This window comes from Zosterops lateralis, assembly GCF_965231275.1.
Source record: "Zosterops lateralis genome assembly, chromosome: 4".
Classification (NCBI taxonomy): Eukaryota; Metazoa; Chordata; class Aves; order Passeriformes; family Zosteropidae; genus Zosterops; species Zosterops lateralis.
The window spans coordinates 61,914,915-61,933,145 of NC_139765.1; the positions used below are offsets into that span (position 1 = coordinate 61,914,915).

At 35.6% G+C, this 18,231-nt stretch overlaps 1 protein-coding gene across 1 annotated transcript in view; it reads left to right on the top strand.

Annotated features, from left to right (window-relative positions):
- The window catches only part of CCDC146 (coiled-coil domain containing 146), a gene marked incomplete at its 5' end in the record, with an annotated part of 60,419 nt that overhangs the window by 36,042 nt on the left and 6,146 nt on the right, over positions 1 to 18,231 (top strand). The window contains 10 exons of the mRNA XM_083860627.1: positions 1,257 to 1,314; positions 1,859 to 2,032; positions 2,621 to 2,694; positions 3,653 to 3,880; positions 4,792 to 4,978; positions 7,433 to 7,528; positions 8,505 to 8,675; positions 10,469 to 10,557; positions 10,671 to 10,835; positions 14,000 to 14,228. Coding sequence (XP_083716753.1) covers positions 1,257 to 1,314; positions 1,859 to 2,032; positions 2,621 to 2,694; positions 3,653 to 3,880; positions 4,792 to 4,978; positions 7,433 to 7,528; positions 8,505 to 8,675; positions 10,469 to 10,557; positions 10,671 to 10,835; positions 14,000 to 14,228 — 1,471 coding nt within the window. The remainder of the gene's footprint in view (positions 1 to 1,256; positions 1,315 to 1,858; positions 2,033 to 2,620; positions 2,695 to 3,652; positions 3,881 to 4,791; positions 4,979 to 7,432; positions 7,529 to 8,504; positions 8,676 to 10,468; positions 10,558 to 10,670; positions 10,836 to 13,999; positions 14,229 to 18,231) is intronic.

An 18,231-nucleotide genomic window follows, 5' to 3' on the forward strand; every position in this document is an offset into this window, starting at 1 on the left:
GAGTTGTTTATTCTACCAGACTACCCTGTGTCTCAACAAAACTTGACCAGTGCATCCTCCCACTGGAGTTATAAACGTAAATTTAAGCACTGAAGTTTATTCTTTGCTATACCTAGAGCAGAGAATTTGTTTGTTCCACCTATTCCTTAGCTGAATCTTTATTTCTTTATAGCCTGAGACTCTGAAATGTCATTGTAGGTACTAATTGCATTGCAAGGACCTGCCCCCTTGTTCCCAGTGAAAAGCACAGTGACTCAGTTAAGTTGTTTGGTTGTGATGGCATATGGACTGTTGTAGCCCATTTATCTACTATGGGTGCAGAACTGTTCTGTGCATGCACTGGGGATGTACCAATGTACCTTCAGTAGGGATAATTGTTTGTATTTGGCACTATTTACCTACCTGCTACCAAGAAGCTCCCTCCTGTAAATCCAACAAGCTCATTGGTTGGGCTCCCTTTTTATAACCATTCCTTCATCTTTCACAGGGCAGTTGTTACTAAATACCCACAAGATCTAAGAGCTTTCCTGGTTTAGTCTTTCTCCCTTCTTCACTTCTTTAGCATCTGTCCCTCTCATTGCCTGAAATGAAATTGGAATTTAGTTTTGGATATAGGTTAAGATCACTATGGCTATTCAGTTTACTTTTCTACCATGCTCCTTTGGTTTAGCCTATAACCCCTGACACTTTTCAGGATTTTTTCCCACAGGATCCAGTCCAGATTTGAGGAGCTTCGCTTCAGCTGTCTGAAGAGTAAATGTGTATATGAAAATATTCATAGAAAGAAGAAGGTTTCTCAGTAGCAACTGCACTTTCTTTGATTCTTTGATATTTGATGTCTTTGTGGCTATTTATTACCCACCTCCTCTTTCCTTTTGCCACATTTCCATGTTAACATTTTATTTTCTGAGGCTGGCGGGGAACTGTGGGTGTAGGGTGCCACTAGTAAAAGGCAAGAGTGAGTGAGGCATGAATGCACCCCTGCAGAAGGTCGTCAGACTAAGAAAAATCAGGTTCAAATGTTTAGATGCGTGCACTGTTGAAAAAGATGTGTGCACCTCCATATATACACCTAGTCCTTGAGGACCCCCTGCTACCAGTCAGCAAACTTCCTTTAAATCTGAGTTTTTGTGCTAATTCACCATGTGTTTTAGTCTAACACAGAACAGGCTTTCATACTTCCTTATCATTTACTAATTACAGTAATGGTTATTCTATTACTAATATAGTTAGTCCTGCTTTGATTTTTACTATAGTTTGAGAGAAGAAAAAAAGCTTCTGGAAAATGAATATGAAAGAATTTCAAAAGAAAAGGTAAGCACAAAACATGAGAAAAGCAATGTTTTATGTTCTGTCAACTAACACATAAAAAAAATCAATGAATATGTTTTCTCAGTGTGCATTTCTAGAGTTTATTTAAAATAGAATACATAGAAAAACAGATTTTAAAAGAAATAGATTTTATAGGCTATATTATATAATTCAATTTTGATAACTAGGGCAAGCAATAAATAAATTATTCAGAAAAGATCTGGACTTATTGTTTACTCAAGAAAATGTTTACTATATTTTGCGAATTGATACTGCATGTAAAGATAGCTGTAGGTTTTTGGTTCTAGGATGTGAACATGAAAAGTATATTTGTAGTCATAAATCCTGAGGAATATATGTGGCTTTGTTGGAAATAAAATTCTGTTAGTACTGATAGAAGAAACACACATCTGATAAAAAATACATTTCATATCTTGTCACCAAAAATGTTATCATCATTCAATGTTAGTGAGTCTAGGTTATCAGAAGCCTGCAAAATGTAAAAGGGAAAATACAATTAATCTGGTCTTTTCCTTCATTTTTAAAGAAAGACAACAGAATTGTACAGTTGAAAGAAAATTGTGATGAGCTCAGCAAAGAAGTAATGCAGAGGAAAGCAGAAATAGATTCAATAAAAGAAGTGGTTTCATCCAAAGAAAAGCTGATATTAACAGATGAGGAAGAAATGGAAAAGCTTCAGGATATGCAGACTAATTTAAAAGTAACACAAAATTAATTGTGCCCATGTATCTGTGAGTGTGTGTGCATGTGTGTGTGTATGGGTGTATGTTTTGCCCAAAGGAGCAGTGAATCTTCTGGATGTTGTCATTCCAAATTCATTATGTCATTACAGTAAATATTAGACCATTTTCCAATAGGAGTGAAACATGCTGCTGTGCCGTATCCTTATTACTCCTTTAGGAAATGCTAATAGTCATGGCTTTGATTAAAAAGTGATTTCTATAAAGACATCTTATTTATGTTGGGTTATTGTAGGTTGCTCAGATTACAGTTAATATAGATTTATGCTGAGAATTAAAAACATACCTAGGTCTACTTCTTTCCATGGTATAAACAGCATAATAAGATGTATTAATAATATTCAAGCATAATTTTTATCTTGAAGGCATACTAAAATTGTAAACATCAATGTCTAGTTTTAAAAGTAGCAGCTAGAATTCTCTGGGAAAAACTCAATTCAAAAATGTTTCCTACTGATTTTCACAGCAGTTCTAAATGAAAACTATCATGCTTTGAAAACTCATCAGCTTTTGAGGCTATTAATCAAACCTTTCTGTTTTGTTACTAGGCTGAGCTAGTTAGGCTCCTTGGTGTTCCAAAGCAACTTGCAAAAGAAACTGAGAAGTTGAATGAGAAAAAAATGTATGTTTTAAAGAAATATTTCTATATACAAGAATATATTATATGTATGATTTCTTTTCATCCCTTGGTTATAGAAATGATTGAGGATGGTTGTTGATTAAAATTAGGATCAACATTTAAACTAACAATGCCACAGCTGACAGCGCGGCCTCAGCTACAAACCCATTTTCCCTTGGTCCTTCTGTACCAGCTGTGGAGTCACAGCTGCTTTCCTGTAAGGTTCTGACATGAGTTGCAGACTCTAATACTTCATCGGGAGAAATGCAAGCCAGCAGCCAGCCTTTTCTTTCTCTCTCTTGTGGAGCTGAGGTTCCTCTCCACTGAAGCATGGCATGTGCTGTTTTGTGTAAGAGTAAAATCAAATTAGCACTGTGCAGCCTTAGCCATGTCACTCACAGATCCCAGCAGTCCAACTGCCATCCAGATGAATCATGGGTTTTGTACCTCGTTTGTGCAGAGTTACACTGAAGTTTGTGTCTCCTTACTAGTCTGCTTAATGCAACTCTGCTATCATAAATCTAAGAAATTTGCCCTGTAGTGTTACAGAGAAGCAATTTCTAAAACTTACATTGTGCAAATTGACATTACTGAAATATTTAAATGAATCTTTATATTTGTGTCACATCGTAGGATAAACTAACCAGAGTTCTCAGTTCTTAGGAAAAATATTTAGAAATGTCACACAGTGTATCTTGTGATGGTGGCAGAAATCAGTTTACTAGAACTCCTTTTAATACTGTCATGGTGCTAAGCTGCCAGGTGGCCCCATGGCTATCTGTAATTTTATTGTTGGACTATGTTGGAATTTGAGGGTTTTCACTGTCTGCTTTCAAACATTCGACATATATTGCTGTGAAATTATTTTGTATGTCCACAAAAACTGGCAACTTACATTTTGTCTTTTAAATATGCATGTGGAAAATTTAACCCTTACTGCTTTGTTAAAATATATCCACAGTGAGGCAGAGAAGATGAATGAAGCCCTTAATGACCAAATAGAAGAACTTAATAGAACCCTGAAAGTCAATGAGAAAAGGACTGAAGAGATTTTGCAAGAAAAAGAAAATGTAATGAAGGAGTTGGATGAGAGACAAACTTTGATACAAAAGAATGAACGAGACTGTGTTGCTTTAAAAAAATTACTGGAAATTAACGCAGAGAAGGAATTAGCCATCCTATCAGACAGGTTAGAGACATGAGCCACATGGAAAGAGTGAATGATCCTCTATTCTCAAAAGTCTACTTCTCTTTTCTGCTGTTGCTTCTATTTTCAAGTTTTATGCTGCAACCAGTGCAAATTATAAATGATCAGGCTTGGTTTTCACTTCAGGAATGTTTATATAAAAATTTGGAATTTGGAATCTAGGATCTGGTTTGAAGAAGAACATCAAAAAGCATAAGCATTTCATAAAATCCTGTGAGATTTTACTCTTAAAGTGAAATATTTTAGGGGATTTCTCTCTTTAGTGCACATTCTTTCTTTCCTGTGTAACCCACTGAAAGTAATTTGAAGAAGAATAAGGTATATCTGTATTTTCATTTTCAAATGAGGATCATAGTTGTCTGCCCTCATGTAGTCCTGAATTTCAGTGAAGATCGGTTAATCGTCTCTTTAATATTCCCTTCATTTATGATTTTATAATTACTTGGTAAGTAAAATAAACTGTTTGGTTGAAGGCAAGCTTCCAATGATTCCTCCTTTGTAGAGGGAGATGTATAGTTGTAATTCTGGCCTTATGTTCAGCAATCATGCTTTTGCCTTTCAAGCTTTGTATTAAAGGCCCATGGCATCATATTTTGAAATGTTCCCTCATACTAAAAAATGTGTTTTCTCCTTCCTATATGTAATAGATTCACTGATATTTTTAGCATATTTAGAACAGATTGTGAGACCTCAATGACATAATTGAGATATTATAATTGGTTATATTTATAAAAATGCTCCCTTTTTGGGTAAGTTTTGTCAGTGGTTTACAAGTTTGTCTTGCTGAGCCATAGTAATGAGGGTACTCAAAACCTATTAAAATAGTTGTGCCTGTTTACATATGTGTCTTGATTAAGTTACCTGTTTCTAAAATTCTGTGTCTATCTATATAGACAAATTCTGGAAAATAATTTAAATAAATGTCTCTTGGAAAGCAAAAAGCAACAAGATATTCTTGGTCACCATCAAACACGCAAAGAGAAAGAATTGAAAAGTTTAAAAAAGATAGAGTTACAACTGAAAGAGATTTGGGATTCCTTGGAAGGAGATAAGGCAAAGCACAAAAGACTCAAATCAGAGGTCTGTATGAATGCATTGATCATAAATATTGTGAATTTTCTTGTAAGAAATACTTCTGTGAAATCTCTTGACAATCCTACAACGGAAAAGGGGGAAGACATTTATTTTGCCTTCCTCATTTCCTGCTTGCTTTAATATTTCACCCATTCTTCTTTCAATAATGCTTTTCTCTTTTCTGTTTTACTTAGTCTTTTAACTATAGTCATCTTAAAGGGAAGTACTATTCTGCTTGTGTATTCAAAGAATTTTCTTTCTATTCTGCTTCCAATTCTTTCTTAAAAATTTACTTTGTCTATAATTTTTTTGTATTTTCTTTCTCTCATCATTGGTTCTTCCATTCTCTCTTTCATATACATATTTTCTCCTATACTTACTCCTTGCTCAGTCTGGATTCTGAGTCATATAAAATTAACCTTGTTTAGTCAGGTAAATATTTTTTTCACAGCACTTGATGTTTCCTACCTTGACATTGTCCTTCAATTTTTTCTTGGTCCTTTTAAGCAATTCAGGACAGAAAAGAGTCTTACATAATTGCAAAATTTAAAAAAATAGTTATATGTATCAAAACTCATATATACTTAGCTTTGCTATTTAAACAACTCCAACTATTACCTGACAGTACTTCATATTATTAAACAATATTTTTTTGTCTCCCTTGATATTCCTTCTGAATTCACATGTGTATTACCCAGTAATAAGCTCACCTGGGAGAAGGGAGGAAAGCTCTAGTATTACACAACAAAGTTTTGGATTGAATTTCCTGAAATAATGATTAAAGGGCTGACTCATATTCCAGACTTTGATCATAAAGCTTAAAGAGTTTCTGTTCACTATCAGCTAAGAGAATCTGGGAGATGGTATTTTTGCTTGTGTTCCCATTGAGGGAATGTTCCTGGATGGAGAACCACAATTGTTTGAAAACATGTAATGCTAAAATCAAATGCCATATATCTCACCAGCAGCTATGGTTGGAGCTCACAGTGTAGGGTGAGATCCACCCCAAATTCTGAGTCTGGGCAAAAGGAATGCCATGACAGACAGAAGTGGAATTATAATCAGTATTTTACTCCAGCAGCTGCAGGATATACTACTCTAATGTGAATAGGCCACAGCAATAGAGTTGCTTCAGCCCATCCTCCCATGCCCAATGTTTTCTCTGATTCCTTTCCTGGCTCTGTTAGAAGAGCAAATGTGAAATCAGTGTTCCTCTGCAGGGCGGCCAATTAAAATACAGTACTGCAGTAAGGAAGAGTCAAGTGGCCAGATTGATTCTGCTTGGCTTTTGCTATACTGGGACAATTTTAATTTGTAAGACTTGGAATCACACCTAACAAAAATTTAAAAACAGTATTTTAAGTAGATGAAAATTCTTTAACTACTTAAACCCCCAGATTTACATTTATTCATTGTGATTTCAACTGAAAAAAAAATCACAAGAATTAATTGTATAAATATGTGATTGCAGAAGCAACAGTACATCAGTGTGGTTCCCCAAATTTCTTCTTTTGAATCATATGCTAAGTGCAGAATGACTGGTTTGTAGAATAAGGAAATTACAGGAACACTTCCTTCAAATGTATTTTTCCTGTTAGAAGTTGTGAAAGGTCAGCTATTGCTAAACACCAACATTGTGTGTGAAAGAGAACTGCTGGTCCTGCTGTCTCCAGCCCAGAGCAGAACCACTGCTCCTCTCCATGTGGGTTTTCTCTTTGGTCAGGCCAATGCAGAGACAGCCAAAAGTGCCTAAGTTTACCCTGTCTTACGTGGACAAAAGTCCTTAATAGATTCAAGATGTTTATATGAATTTGTTACTTTTACACAGCAGAAGTGGTAACTAACATATGCTCCAAAGAAAAGCTATTTTTGATCCCAAAGCAAGACTGAAAGGTACTTTCTTAGGACAGGCTTTACTGACTTTTAGTAAACCTAAGTCAAATCAAATCTCAGAGCTGGCAGCTGCAACTAAAGTAGAATCCACACTTTGACCCTTAATGTGTCTCTTGTTTCTCTTTCCCATAGTGCAAGTGAACAGCATTTAATTTTACAGTACTATCACAGAAGTGAAAATAGCAAGTGCAAAACATCTACCTATCAGTATTGATTTATAGTGTTTTGAACTCTAACATTTGGTTGGAATCTGAGCAAGATATCACATATTATATATGTGATTATATATTATATATATATATCATATATTATCTTTGAATATCTTCCAGGTGTGTTGTTAAATATAATTTTTTTCCCATCCATATGAATTACAGATTTGCAATTAGAATCATTTGGGTTGAAAGAGACCTTTAAAGGTCATTTGGTCCAAACTCCTGCAGTAGGCAGGGACACCTTCATCTAGATTAGGTTAGTCAGACTTGTATACAGACTTTTCATACAGTAACTGCAATTTACATTTTCCTCATTTTTTGTTTGCATCACTATGTGCTTGGTTTATTTTTGTAGGCAGAAATTAACTCAAAAACCAATGCAGTATTATTACAAAGACGACAAGAACTGCAGGAAGAGATTGAAACGATCAAGAGAGGTTTAGCTGAACAGGTGCTGAGTTCTGCTTTCTCATATTTATTCATTTTGACAGTTTTCTATCATGAGAATAAAGGGACTGTTTGAAGAAAAAAAATAATGGGAGTTTCTAGCTGCAGCTTTCTGGTGAGAAAATGCAATAGTATTTGTTCAATTTTAAAGACCACTTGTCTTTCATTTTTAAAAATATTTTTTGGTATTACTGGCTACATACTCAAAGGTAGGAAGCAAATTTACTTTCTTGTTTAAGTCTTTCTGAATGTTGTTGATGACACTGCAGCTAGAAATATATTGTTATCCATTTCCTTTGGATATGAAACCATGTCTTGTTGCAACAATAAAAATTCAGCATTTGCACATTAAGATTTTTCATCTTCACACTTCTGTCATTTGTGGATGTCTGTCTGTACGCAGCACAGCCATATAGAGTATGGAAATGCAGATACCTGCATTCCAAGAGCATTAGTACTTGCCACTACATAAATTATTGTGTAAGAAGCAATCTATTTCAGTCATATATTCTTAAGGTCAAACCTCATCTTCTACCCTTATATCCATTCCTTTATGTGTTTTGTTTGAATTCATTAACACTATCTGGTGGGAATCTGCTTGTATTTGGATACATATGCATTCCAGTACCTACATGTCATTCTCTGGGATATGTAATTTCTATGCCATGGGCAGGCATGCAGTCAGTGGAACACAGGAAGCTTCCATTGACCTCCTCCTGAAGACCTGAAACTGAACTTACTTAAAGATTCTATAGCTATAATGATACATTCTGTCCAATGGACAATAGCTGAAAGATGTTAGACTGAGGAACAGAAACCCTTCTAGGTTATATATTCTGAAATGGGACTGTCCATGGTGTTTTAAATTTATGTAGTGTGTATATTTGTTTACATTGCAGATAAACCCAAAGTATTTCCAACTTTGGGTTTGCCAACACTGATAAATTGTTGCATTAGGATTTAAATTTAATCTTCTCTAGGAAATGATATCAGATATGGATGCCCGCGTGTTAGAAGAATGCATTGCTGCAGAACAATTGCTTTTCAAAGAGCAGGAAAAATGCAGAAATGAGTTATCCACACTAACACATCTGTCTTGGCTCAGAGCTGATGAGAGGCAAATGAAATGCAGGAATGTTCAGAAAGCCAAGGTAAAAAATTATATATTTGGAAGACTATTCAAAAGTACGAGCTGTTATAGGGAGAAATTAAATTACTATTGAGGGGAGCCCTGTGGACTCACTTCCCACCCTAGCTTTGAAGTTCCATCAGAAGACTGGAAACTCACAATACTGTGATTTTTTTTGGCAATTTGTGGCACAGTGCTGTATGTTAAAATATGAGTCCATAATTGAAACAAGGTATTTGAAAGGCTATTTAGAGAGTGTCCAAAGGAGGGAAATAAAGATGGTGAAGGGCATTGAGAAGAAGCTGTATGAGGAGTGGCTGAGGTCACTTGGTCTGTTCAGCCTGGAGGAGACTGAGGGGAGACCTCACTGCAGTTATAATTTCCTCATGAGGGGAAGAGGAGGGACAGCCACTCTTCTCTCTGTGACCAGTGACAGGACCCAAGGGAATGGCCTGAAGTTGTGTTGGGGGAGGTTGAGGTTCAATATTAGGAAAAGGTTCTTCACCCAGAGGGTGGCTGTAGGCTGGAACAGGCTCCCAGGGCAGTGGTCACAGCACCAGCCTGACAGAGTTCAAGAAGTGTTTGGACAATACTCTCGGGCAAATGGGGTCACTCTTGGGAATGGTGCTGTGCAGTGCTGGGAGTTGGTCTCAGTGATCCTGGTCGGTTCCTTCCAACTCAGCACAATCTGTGACTTTGAGATTCTGTGATTTTTTTTAAGCCCATGGGTTAAAATGAACAACTTGAAAGAAAGAGGCAGAGTAGCAGACAACCTCACCTGAGATTCTCAGAAGTAAAACTGTGTGGTTTATTTTACAAATATATGAACATTAGAAGATAGACTGAACTACTGCTCATTCCAAAGTGAGGCAGAAATTTCTATTTTCCTGTTACATTTCAAGACATAAATAATTATATTGATTTAGAGAAAGAGGGAAAGAAAACTTTTCCTATGACTAGTCATTGTATTTGATGCCTGCATTTTTCTGGCACAACATGTGCTGTGATGTCACAGAGAATTTACTTAATAGCAAATTTCTATATGGGAACAAGGTATAGATGTTCCAAAGTGTATGTCTGTAATCAGATAAATTAGATAACTACCCTTCTACCATCTTGGGAAACTCTGTCTATCTATAAAAATAAACAAACCTGTCAGGCTTTGTAACTTCAATAAAAACAGTCCATAAACAAATAAAACAAATAAAACAATACAAATTCAGGAACACACAGACAAGCCCAAAATTGCAACCCATGATCCACCAGCTTTCCTTAATACCAGTCTCCTCCTCCTGACACCAGTGGGACAGGAGAAAAGGCCTGTCAGTTTAAGATTGATGACCCCAGATTATTGAGGACTGAACACAACTGGAATCAAAAGATTGAGAAACTTAACAGAATGCAATTCTGCTCAAACATCAGTGATTGCTTAAAAGTCAGAATTGAGTAAAAAAGAAATTTTATTTGTAAAGGTACAGTTTCAATGTTTCATATGCCAAATAATCATATAGTTATGGACTTGACAGGCTGATCAGTAGAAAAAGTGGAACTTCTCTATAGATAGAGGGAACCAAGCATTTAAGATGCACCATCAAATTATCTACATTACTAACAATAATTTTAAGCTTAATATAAATGGGAAAACTGTGCTTTTTTATGTTGTTGTAATAAAAACATTTTATTATAATAAGAAAAATTCTCATAATAATGTCCCCTCACTGTCTTTTTCTCATCTAGGAGTTGTTCTGGGTAATCTCATTGAAGGCATTTCCCTAATATATCCAAAGTGCTTATTAAATTTTATTTAAATTTCAGATTCAACTCCAAAGTATTCTTAAGGAACTAAAAAGAAAGGATCGTGAACTGGCCACTTTTAAAAAGATGAAAAAAGAAAACCAAAAAGAGTAAGAAAATAATAATACATTATCTTTAAAAAGTCTTCTAAAGCAACTTTTATCCAAGTAATGTATGCATAAAAGGCTAATCATTATTTCTTTCACACATCTCATTTCTTCAGACTCCAAGAATTTATTAGCATGTATGATATCCTGCTAACTGAAAAGGAAAAATGTATACAATTGATGCGTACTGCTCAGTGGAAAGCAAAGGAAGCTGAACACCGGGCAAAATTGCTAGAAAATAATATAGAAAATTTAAGGAATGCTCTTATGACCAGGGAAAGGTGAGTTTAAAGTAGTTCCCAATTATAGAAATTTAAGACTGGAAAAAATTTGAGGAGGGAATCTATTCTATCTTCAATTATGCCCATATCATCCTTGATAGTTATTGTCCTGATTTTTAAAATCTGATTAAAACAAAGGCATTTAGAAACATCCCTCCATAATCTGTTCCAATTTCTTATCCCACTAACAATCCACAACTAGCATGAGCACAACTGCTTGGGCATCACTGCTTGTCAGAAAGTTTTGAAGTTTGTCTGGCTACTCTCTCATTTTCCCATCCTTTGTATCATAGTTCTTGGATCTCTCAGGTTTTGCAGTATCATGCTGTTTCATTCCATATGAGTAAAACCGTTGCACTCACATTTTCTGTCCTTAGAGAAAAAGAGGTCTGACACATATGATTCCCTAATGAAGTGGTGCATGAGGATATTAAATGAGTCACTAGCTAGGAATGTGGCTGTCTAATTATGAAATTAGAACAAATTGGAGATTTTGGTTCAAACTCACACTGAAGTTTATTAGACAACATTTATTTCAGATAAAATGTGGTTTCAATTTCCAAACAATCTTAGACAAAATTAAAGGTTACATTCACACCAAAGATAATGAGGCAGAACAGCTGATGCTTGTGACTGTCTTTATTCCTAGACCATTATTTAGTGGGGATATCTTTTTGACATATTTTTGTCATCCTAGTGATGAAATTCTGCAATATAGACAGAATTACAATGTCTTGGAAATCTGTACTTGGGCAAGTAGGGAGACAGTGGATAGCCACCTGTGTAAGCAAAACAGGAAAACCAAAGCCAAGTAATGAAAAATAACTTTTTTTCTTTTTATTTTCTGAACACTTCATTATTAGGTGCCAAAAAATTTCTCAATCAGACAAAGAATACACTAAGTATTTTTTGTGAATCTCCTAGTAGTTTGGTTTCAAAGTCATGCCAGAGATAGCTAAAAACAGAAGTAGAACTTCAGACATTGAAGTGATTTTTTCAAGCTGTACAAGTGGACATTTTGTGCTAAAATGTTGAGGCCTTCCCAGTTGATGAAAGAAGGGGGGGAAAGGCTAAAAGGACATATATTTTGTATAGATATCAGAAATATAGAAATATTATTATTGATGTCCCTACTCAGTACAGATCCAGTAGATATTTTTGGCTCTGCAAAACTAGATTTAAAATTAGCCAGAGGTATTGAGTTTTCAGTAACTGTCTTGCCTATGAAAAATATTTTTAATCCCAATAATAGATTTTAGTATCAGCAGCACTGACTGCAACCTATGCAATTTGGAGGACAGAGTATCAGTCCAAGTAAAGCAAGAAATTCTCAAAATATATTTAAAACACATTGCATTTCTGCAATACTGTTATACTTTCAGTCTGAAGCTTGACTTACAGAAGTTTAATTAAATTCAGTAATACCCTGTGGTACTCAAAATGTTATACATGTGGGGGAAATGAAAGAAAGCAGCTCCCTGCCCTGTATACAGCAAATCAGCAAGTTAATGATGGAGCCCATAAGGGAAGATATTTCATCTGCAGGTCTGTATTTTAATAGGAGGCTTTGCTTCTCCTTTCACTACCTCTTTTGGATGTTAACATGAATATCTTCCTGGTGTAGATAAAATTGTGTCTGGATCCAGAAGTGATACCACAGGTCAAATGTAATAACTCAAAATTCTGTGTTGTGAGATAGTACATAGTGATTATTTACTATTAGTATTTGGTGACAAGAATATGTCTTTTAAATGAAGGACCATCATCCAGTGATTAACAAGGATGGTGACAATAATGAGATCTGTTCTTTATTTTTATGTGATCTTGTCACCAATCTCCCACTATGGTTTTTTGGGTTTTTAATTTGTCAAATGGGCAATCTAATAATTTCTTTCTTGTGTTAATGTTGTGACATATTGTTTTATAAACAATAAATTTGGAGAAATCTGAGTTGCAACCACAAAATAATTTAAATATTGTTATTTAAATAGAACAGCAGAATTTCTACACATTAAGACTTTTCATCACAGTTTATGCCTATGCTCTTAAACTTTATTTTTTATTGCTACTTGGGGTACCTGGTAGAGAATAAAAGAGCTGTAGTGCAGTGCTCCCTATATAGAATTTTTCTTGAGCCAGAATCCAGTTCTTTTCAAGTTGGAAAGAATTTGCAAAAAAACCTGCTCTCAGAGATTCTTCTTCTTGTAAAGCTTCTGTGAAGCCAAGATATAGACGAGCCCTTGAGTGCTTGAGAAATAAATTTAAGCTCTGCTTTTAATTGCTAAAATTGATTTCAAATGGAAAGGACTGAAAATATTCCCACATTTCTGTTATGTTAAAGAAAATTGCAGGATGTGTATTTGAAGATTAAAAAGAATGAGAGAATGAAAGAGTTGATGAAAAAGGATTGTGGCAAACTTGTACAAGAGACTCTAGACAATAAAGAAAAGGAAAAGTATTTGAATGTTGACAAACTTACTGCTGCAGCCGCACACATTCAAGAGGAAATTTTGACGCTACGCAAAAAATGTGAAAGGGGTATTGAGCAACAAAATGAGAGGTACATTTGTAAATTTGATCTGAAGTAGTGTTTAATTTTTATGTTCATGAAGCAACAATACTTTTCAGCTTATGAGCATCCTCATTAGGATTGCTAAAGGTCTGTGGCACTGCAATGTTTCACTGACCAGTCCCCCTCACCGCACTGCCAGTGCTGCTTTGCATTATGTGTATGTTTCTCCTCTGGTGATCATTCTCATGCTTCAGAACTATTATTCAAAAAAATATGGTAGCTTGGCCTTGAGAACTTGTAGCCTCCTGCTCTGTTTGTGCACTGTGCACAGATAAGGTGTCTGCAAAAATTCAGATTATCTAGATCTCTCTGATCTTAATCCAGTTTTAAAGGCTATGGAAGGCCAGAAGATCTTAAAAATTACGTGAGAGACAAGAGTCACCTTTTCAATAATTTATTTTCTGATTTTCACATTGCAATTATTTTGTTACTTATTTAAAATGCTGTCATTAGATTAAAATAATATTTGTGAAAGCTTCATACATTTTCACAGATTATTACTATATTTTAAGATTACTTTATGTTCTTGAATGGAATATACTGAATATTTATTTTTTTAAAAAATTATCTTTTAATTTTGGCTTTATTTCAGTGCTCTTTTGCTCAGAGAACGAGAAGAAGAACTAGGCTTTTTGTATGAAAAAATAAACAGGCAAGAGATGTTGTGTAGAAATGGAGAAATTAGGATGCAAGCTATGGATGAAAAGATCAGTTTGCTGAAGCTGAAGGTAGCTGAGAAAAAAAGAGAGGTTAAATTGTGTTTGAAACAGCTCACAGTGAAGAATGCCCTGGATGCCAATCTGGTGAGACTTCAGACAGAGGTTGGTGTTAAAGGGAGCCTTTTTTTACTCTCATTCTGTATTTTAAAATTTAAACTGATTTCATTAAAAAAATAAAAAAAATCTGGATGTACAAGGTTTCTTAAAACAGCAAGTCTAGTAATACTCCTGTGTAGCAAAACACTGATATATGTTTTTAACTTCACATAGATGAGTTTCTATGCTTATGTGTAACTGGCTCATGCTCTTTGTTTCACACATGCCAAATGTTTCCTGGGTATGGAATTCCAGCTAACCCTCCCCACAGCCTGAAATGTCAGTATGACTAAGCTGGAGAATGGGAGTCATGGGGGAAAAATGGGACTGTAGATAAAATTTGTTAAAACTGTATTGATGGAGTAGGTGGAGGGGTGGGAGATACACTTAGACCATCAAATTTCTAAAATAATAACTCAATTCACACTTGACCCTGAGCCTACTCTGGAAACTCTGCTGCCTACAATGATATAATCCACATATACTTTCTTTTGAGAAAAACAGTGTAAGTTTTAGTTCTAGTTACAAAATAGCATTAAATAGCTAACAAACTGCAGTGCTTGGGACATTCTTTTCTTGCTTTCTGAAATGCCTCATTTACTTTTGACCTTATCTCCAGATGGTAATTTTTCCCATACATACTCTCTTAGTGACTGCACAAAATCATAAATTGGGGGGTACCACTGCCTTTCAAATTGCATCAAAGGGAGCTGTGGCTCACTGTTTAATAGTGCTTGCACTATTCTCTTACTTCTGGCCTTTTGAAGAAATTGTTTGCTCTGCTACAAGAATAAAACATAATACATGTTTTAATACCTCATGTAAATCATGCTCCAAAGAACTTTACAGAGCCATCACAGATTTAAATGATGAACCGAGGCAGTATTAAAAAAACCAACCAAAACCTCCAAAAAAAACCAAAAAATTTTTTAAAAAAACCAAAACCATCAGACCAGAACTCTAAAGGAAAAAAAACTTTAAAGACTCCAAAGTTTTCAAATCAGATTTAAAGTGAGACTGAGAGTCACTGAGTCAAATACAGTAGTAGCAAAATGCGGATGGTTTTTGTGAACTGACAGGGTCAATCATGAAACTTTGGATTTTCTGTTCTGCATTTCTGCAACTTTTTCCTTTATGATGTTCATGTGAAACCTAAAATCACTGTTAAAGGGAGGCTGTTGTTGGAGGTGCTTTAAATCTTTTTGCAATGTTGACATACAATTAAAAATTAGGAAAATACAGAGTGGTGTGATATTATGCATGCAATAGTCTGAATTAATGTTCCCAAGTCTGGAGTTTTCCAGTGAACAATGGCAAATATCAGTTATCAACCTTTAAAATTTAGATACTGTGATTACTGAATATTACATGGCTCAAACTGGCAGTTAACTTGTTTATCTTCTTATGCTCCACTATTCTGGCATTAACACTCTTACTCCCACTCCAATAGGAATTAAGTTCAATGAGAAGCAGTTTCAAATTGTTTGGATTTATCTCCATGATTTAAACAAAAGCCATGAGCCAAAATCTTAATTCTGGTGATGGCTGCCAAATTCACACTGCTGGTTCCTGTACTGATTACAGATTTGACCTCATGTTAAAATCTGACTCAGCTTCTGTTCAGTTACCACAGTCACAGACTGTCTGGATTAGACAGGCTGAATCTCTTACCTGTGCCTCTTTTGCCCTCCTCTTTTCCTAACCTTCCTGCCTCCTTCGGTCTTCAGCAATACCAGATTTCTTTGAAGCAAGTGCTAGTAGTAACATGGACTGGGTATTTTCATTATTATCAATGAAAAAAAATCAGAAATATTTACAGACTGCAAAAACTGACCCATAATCTCAGCAGCTGTAGTGCCCATTGGGAAGGAGAAAAGCCCAGATCAGGGCTGTGTGCCAATTCAGCAAGAACAAACACTTCCCCTGGGTCTCCTACATTCCACATGAGCTGCTTAATCATCAAAGTGATGGATGTTCCACTTGTATGCTTTTCATCAGAAGCTGCCTATTTCCACAAAACATTGGTGAATAGTTAAGCTAAAAAAATACCATCATCTGAAGCAAGACCAGACCTCTTCTAAGCAAGTGCAAGTAGCATGAACTAGGTAGGCTTGTTAATCCCCAGGTAAAGATTTTAAAATAAAAGTATTTACAGGCACTTCTTTACACAAAAAGTACCTGGTGAGACTGTAAGGTGGTTTTCTCTGGGCATAAAACTATGTAACTTTTAATTGGGTCTGCACATCAAGGGACTGTTCCTGCTGACTGAAGTGACCCAAAAAAATTAATCTACCTTCATGCATCAATGAGAAATACTTAGCATTAATCATTAATTAGTCCAACACGTAGACCTGCTGAGCTGTAATAGTGCTGTAGATAGGATTTCATGCCTTAGAGCTCAGGCAACATACAAGGGCTGTCAGTTTATTTGAGGCATTTGGCAACATTTGTCCAGGTTTTAATACATTAAAATCTCCAGACTATATCACCATATCATAGAATAACAGAACAAGTAAAGAGATAAAGAATTTATCTAGGCAATCTGCTCCCCCACCAGCACTGGATTGTTTGTCATTCCTGGGAGGACTAAACTGTGCTTTCAAGCCACCACTGAGAAACAGGTTTCCCCAAGCAAGCTATCCCAGTCTTTCTTTAACAGTGGAAAAGTTTTCATGGGCTTTAGCCTGGATCCTTCTTGCTGTGGTGTAAGAATATTGGTTTGTATTCTGTCCTCCAGGGACATGATAAATAGACCATTCTTTTCCTTTCTGCAACATTTCATGTTACCAGAAGCACATTAATCATGTTCCTCTACCATCTTTTTGCTAGGCTACACAACCTTGTTTCTTTCAATCAGCTCTTAGAGATTTTTCTTAATCATTTTTTTCTGCATTTCTTTTAGTTTTGGCAATGTAGTTTTTATTTGTCTTGAGGTGCAGTGCTTGGTACCTGTGGCTGAGAGTGAAAGGATTCATTCAGGCATCTTGCAGGTCACCTTCCTGCTTTTGCATCCAGGTATGGTGGCACCTTTCTTGACACATGACATAGTGATTCATCTTCATGTTAATGTAGGTAACAACCAGGCCCTTCTTTAAAGAAAGGGCATCCAACCAGCTGATTTTATTCTGTGTTTGTACAGGCAATTTTTCCTGCCTACATGTAGCAACTCACAATTTTACTTACTATTATCTTTTTAGTTCGGACCTTTTTTTCAGACAAAGTTAATTTTGAATTTGAATCTTTTCCAAAAAATTCTTGCAGTTTCTCTGGGCTTAACCTCATTCTACTGATGAGGTATTTTAATCAAGAACCCATTTATTTTGCTTGTTTATGAGAATATCATATGAAATATTAAAGCTATATAAAAATCAAACTGTATGGTACCTACTATTTGTCATCCATACACTTGTGAAATTATCATAGTAGACATTGATCTGGTTTGGCATGACCCAACAAACCTGTGGTGGCTGTTAGCCCTGTCCTTTTTCTCTTCTTGATGCCTACGAAGAAAAATTAATTATGTGTTCCAGATTTATTCTTCAGAAAGTGAAGTTATCGATGGTTTTATAGCTCCATCTGTCATCCACCCCCCCAGCCCCATTTCTTAAAACAGTCTTTTATTTGCCCTTTTCTAGTGCTGTACATAGCTCACCCACCTTCTCTGAGATTTCAAAAAAGCACCCAATGTACACTTTTTCAGACCAGTTGCTTTATCTAGACATGTTCCCTCCTTCAACAATTCCTCCAAGTGATTACAATGTAGAAAAGCCTCTCTTCTACAGTCTTTTCCTATCCCCTGTATCAAATCCACTCTAAGAAAGAAAGGATTTTTAAAATTTTTAAGACTTAGAATCTCTTATAACTCAGATAGTCTTTTCCAAGGAAAACACTACAAATTAGTAAAAAAATGGAGATGCCTGTAGTCATGTTACTTAAGCAGACACAGAATAGCATGGTTATCTCTAAATGCACTTGGATACTTTTGGATTGCCTTGCATCTGATCACTTC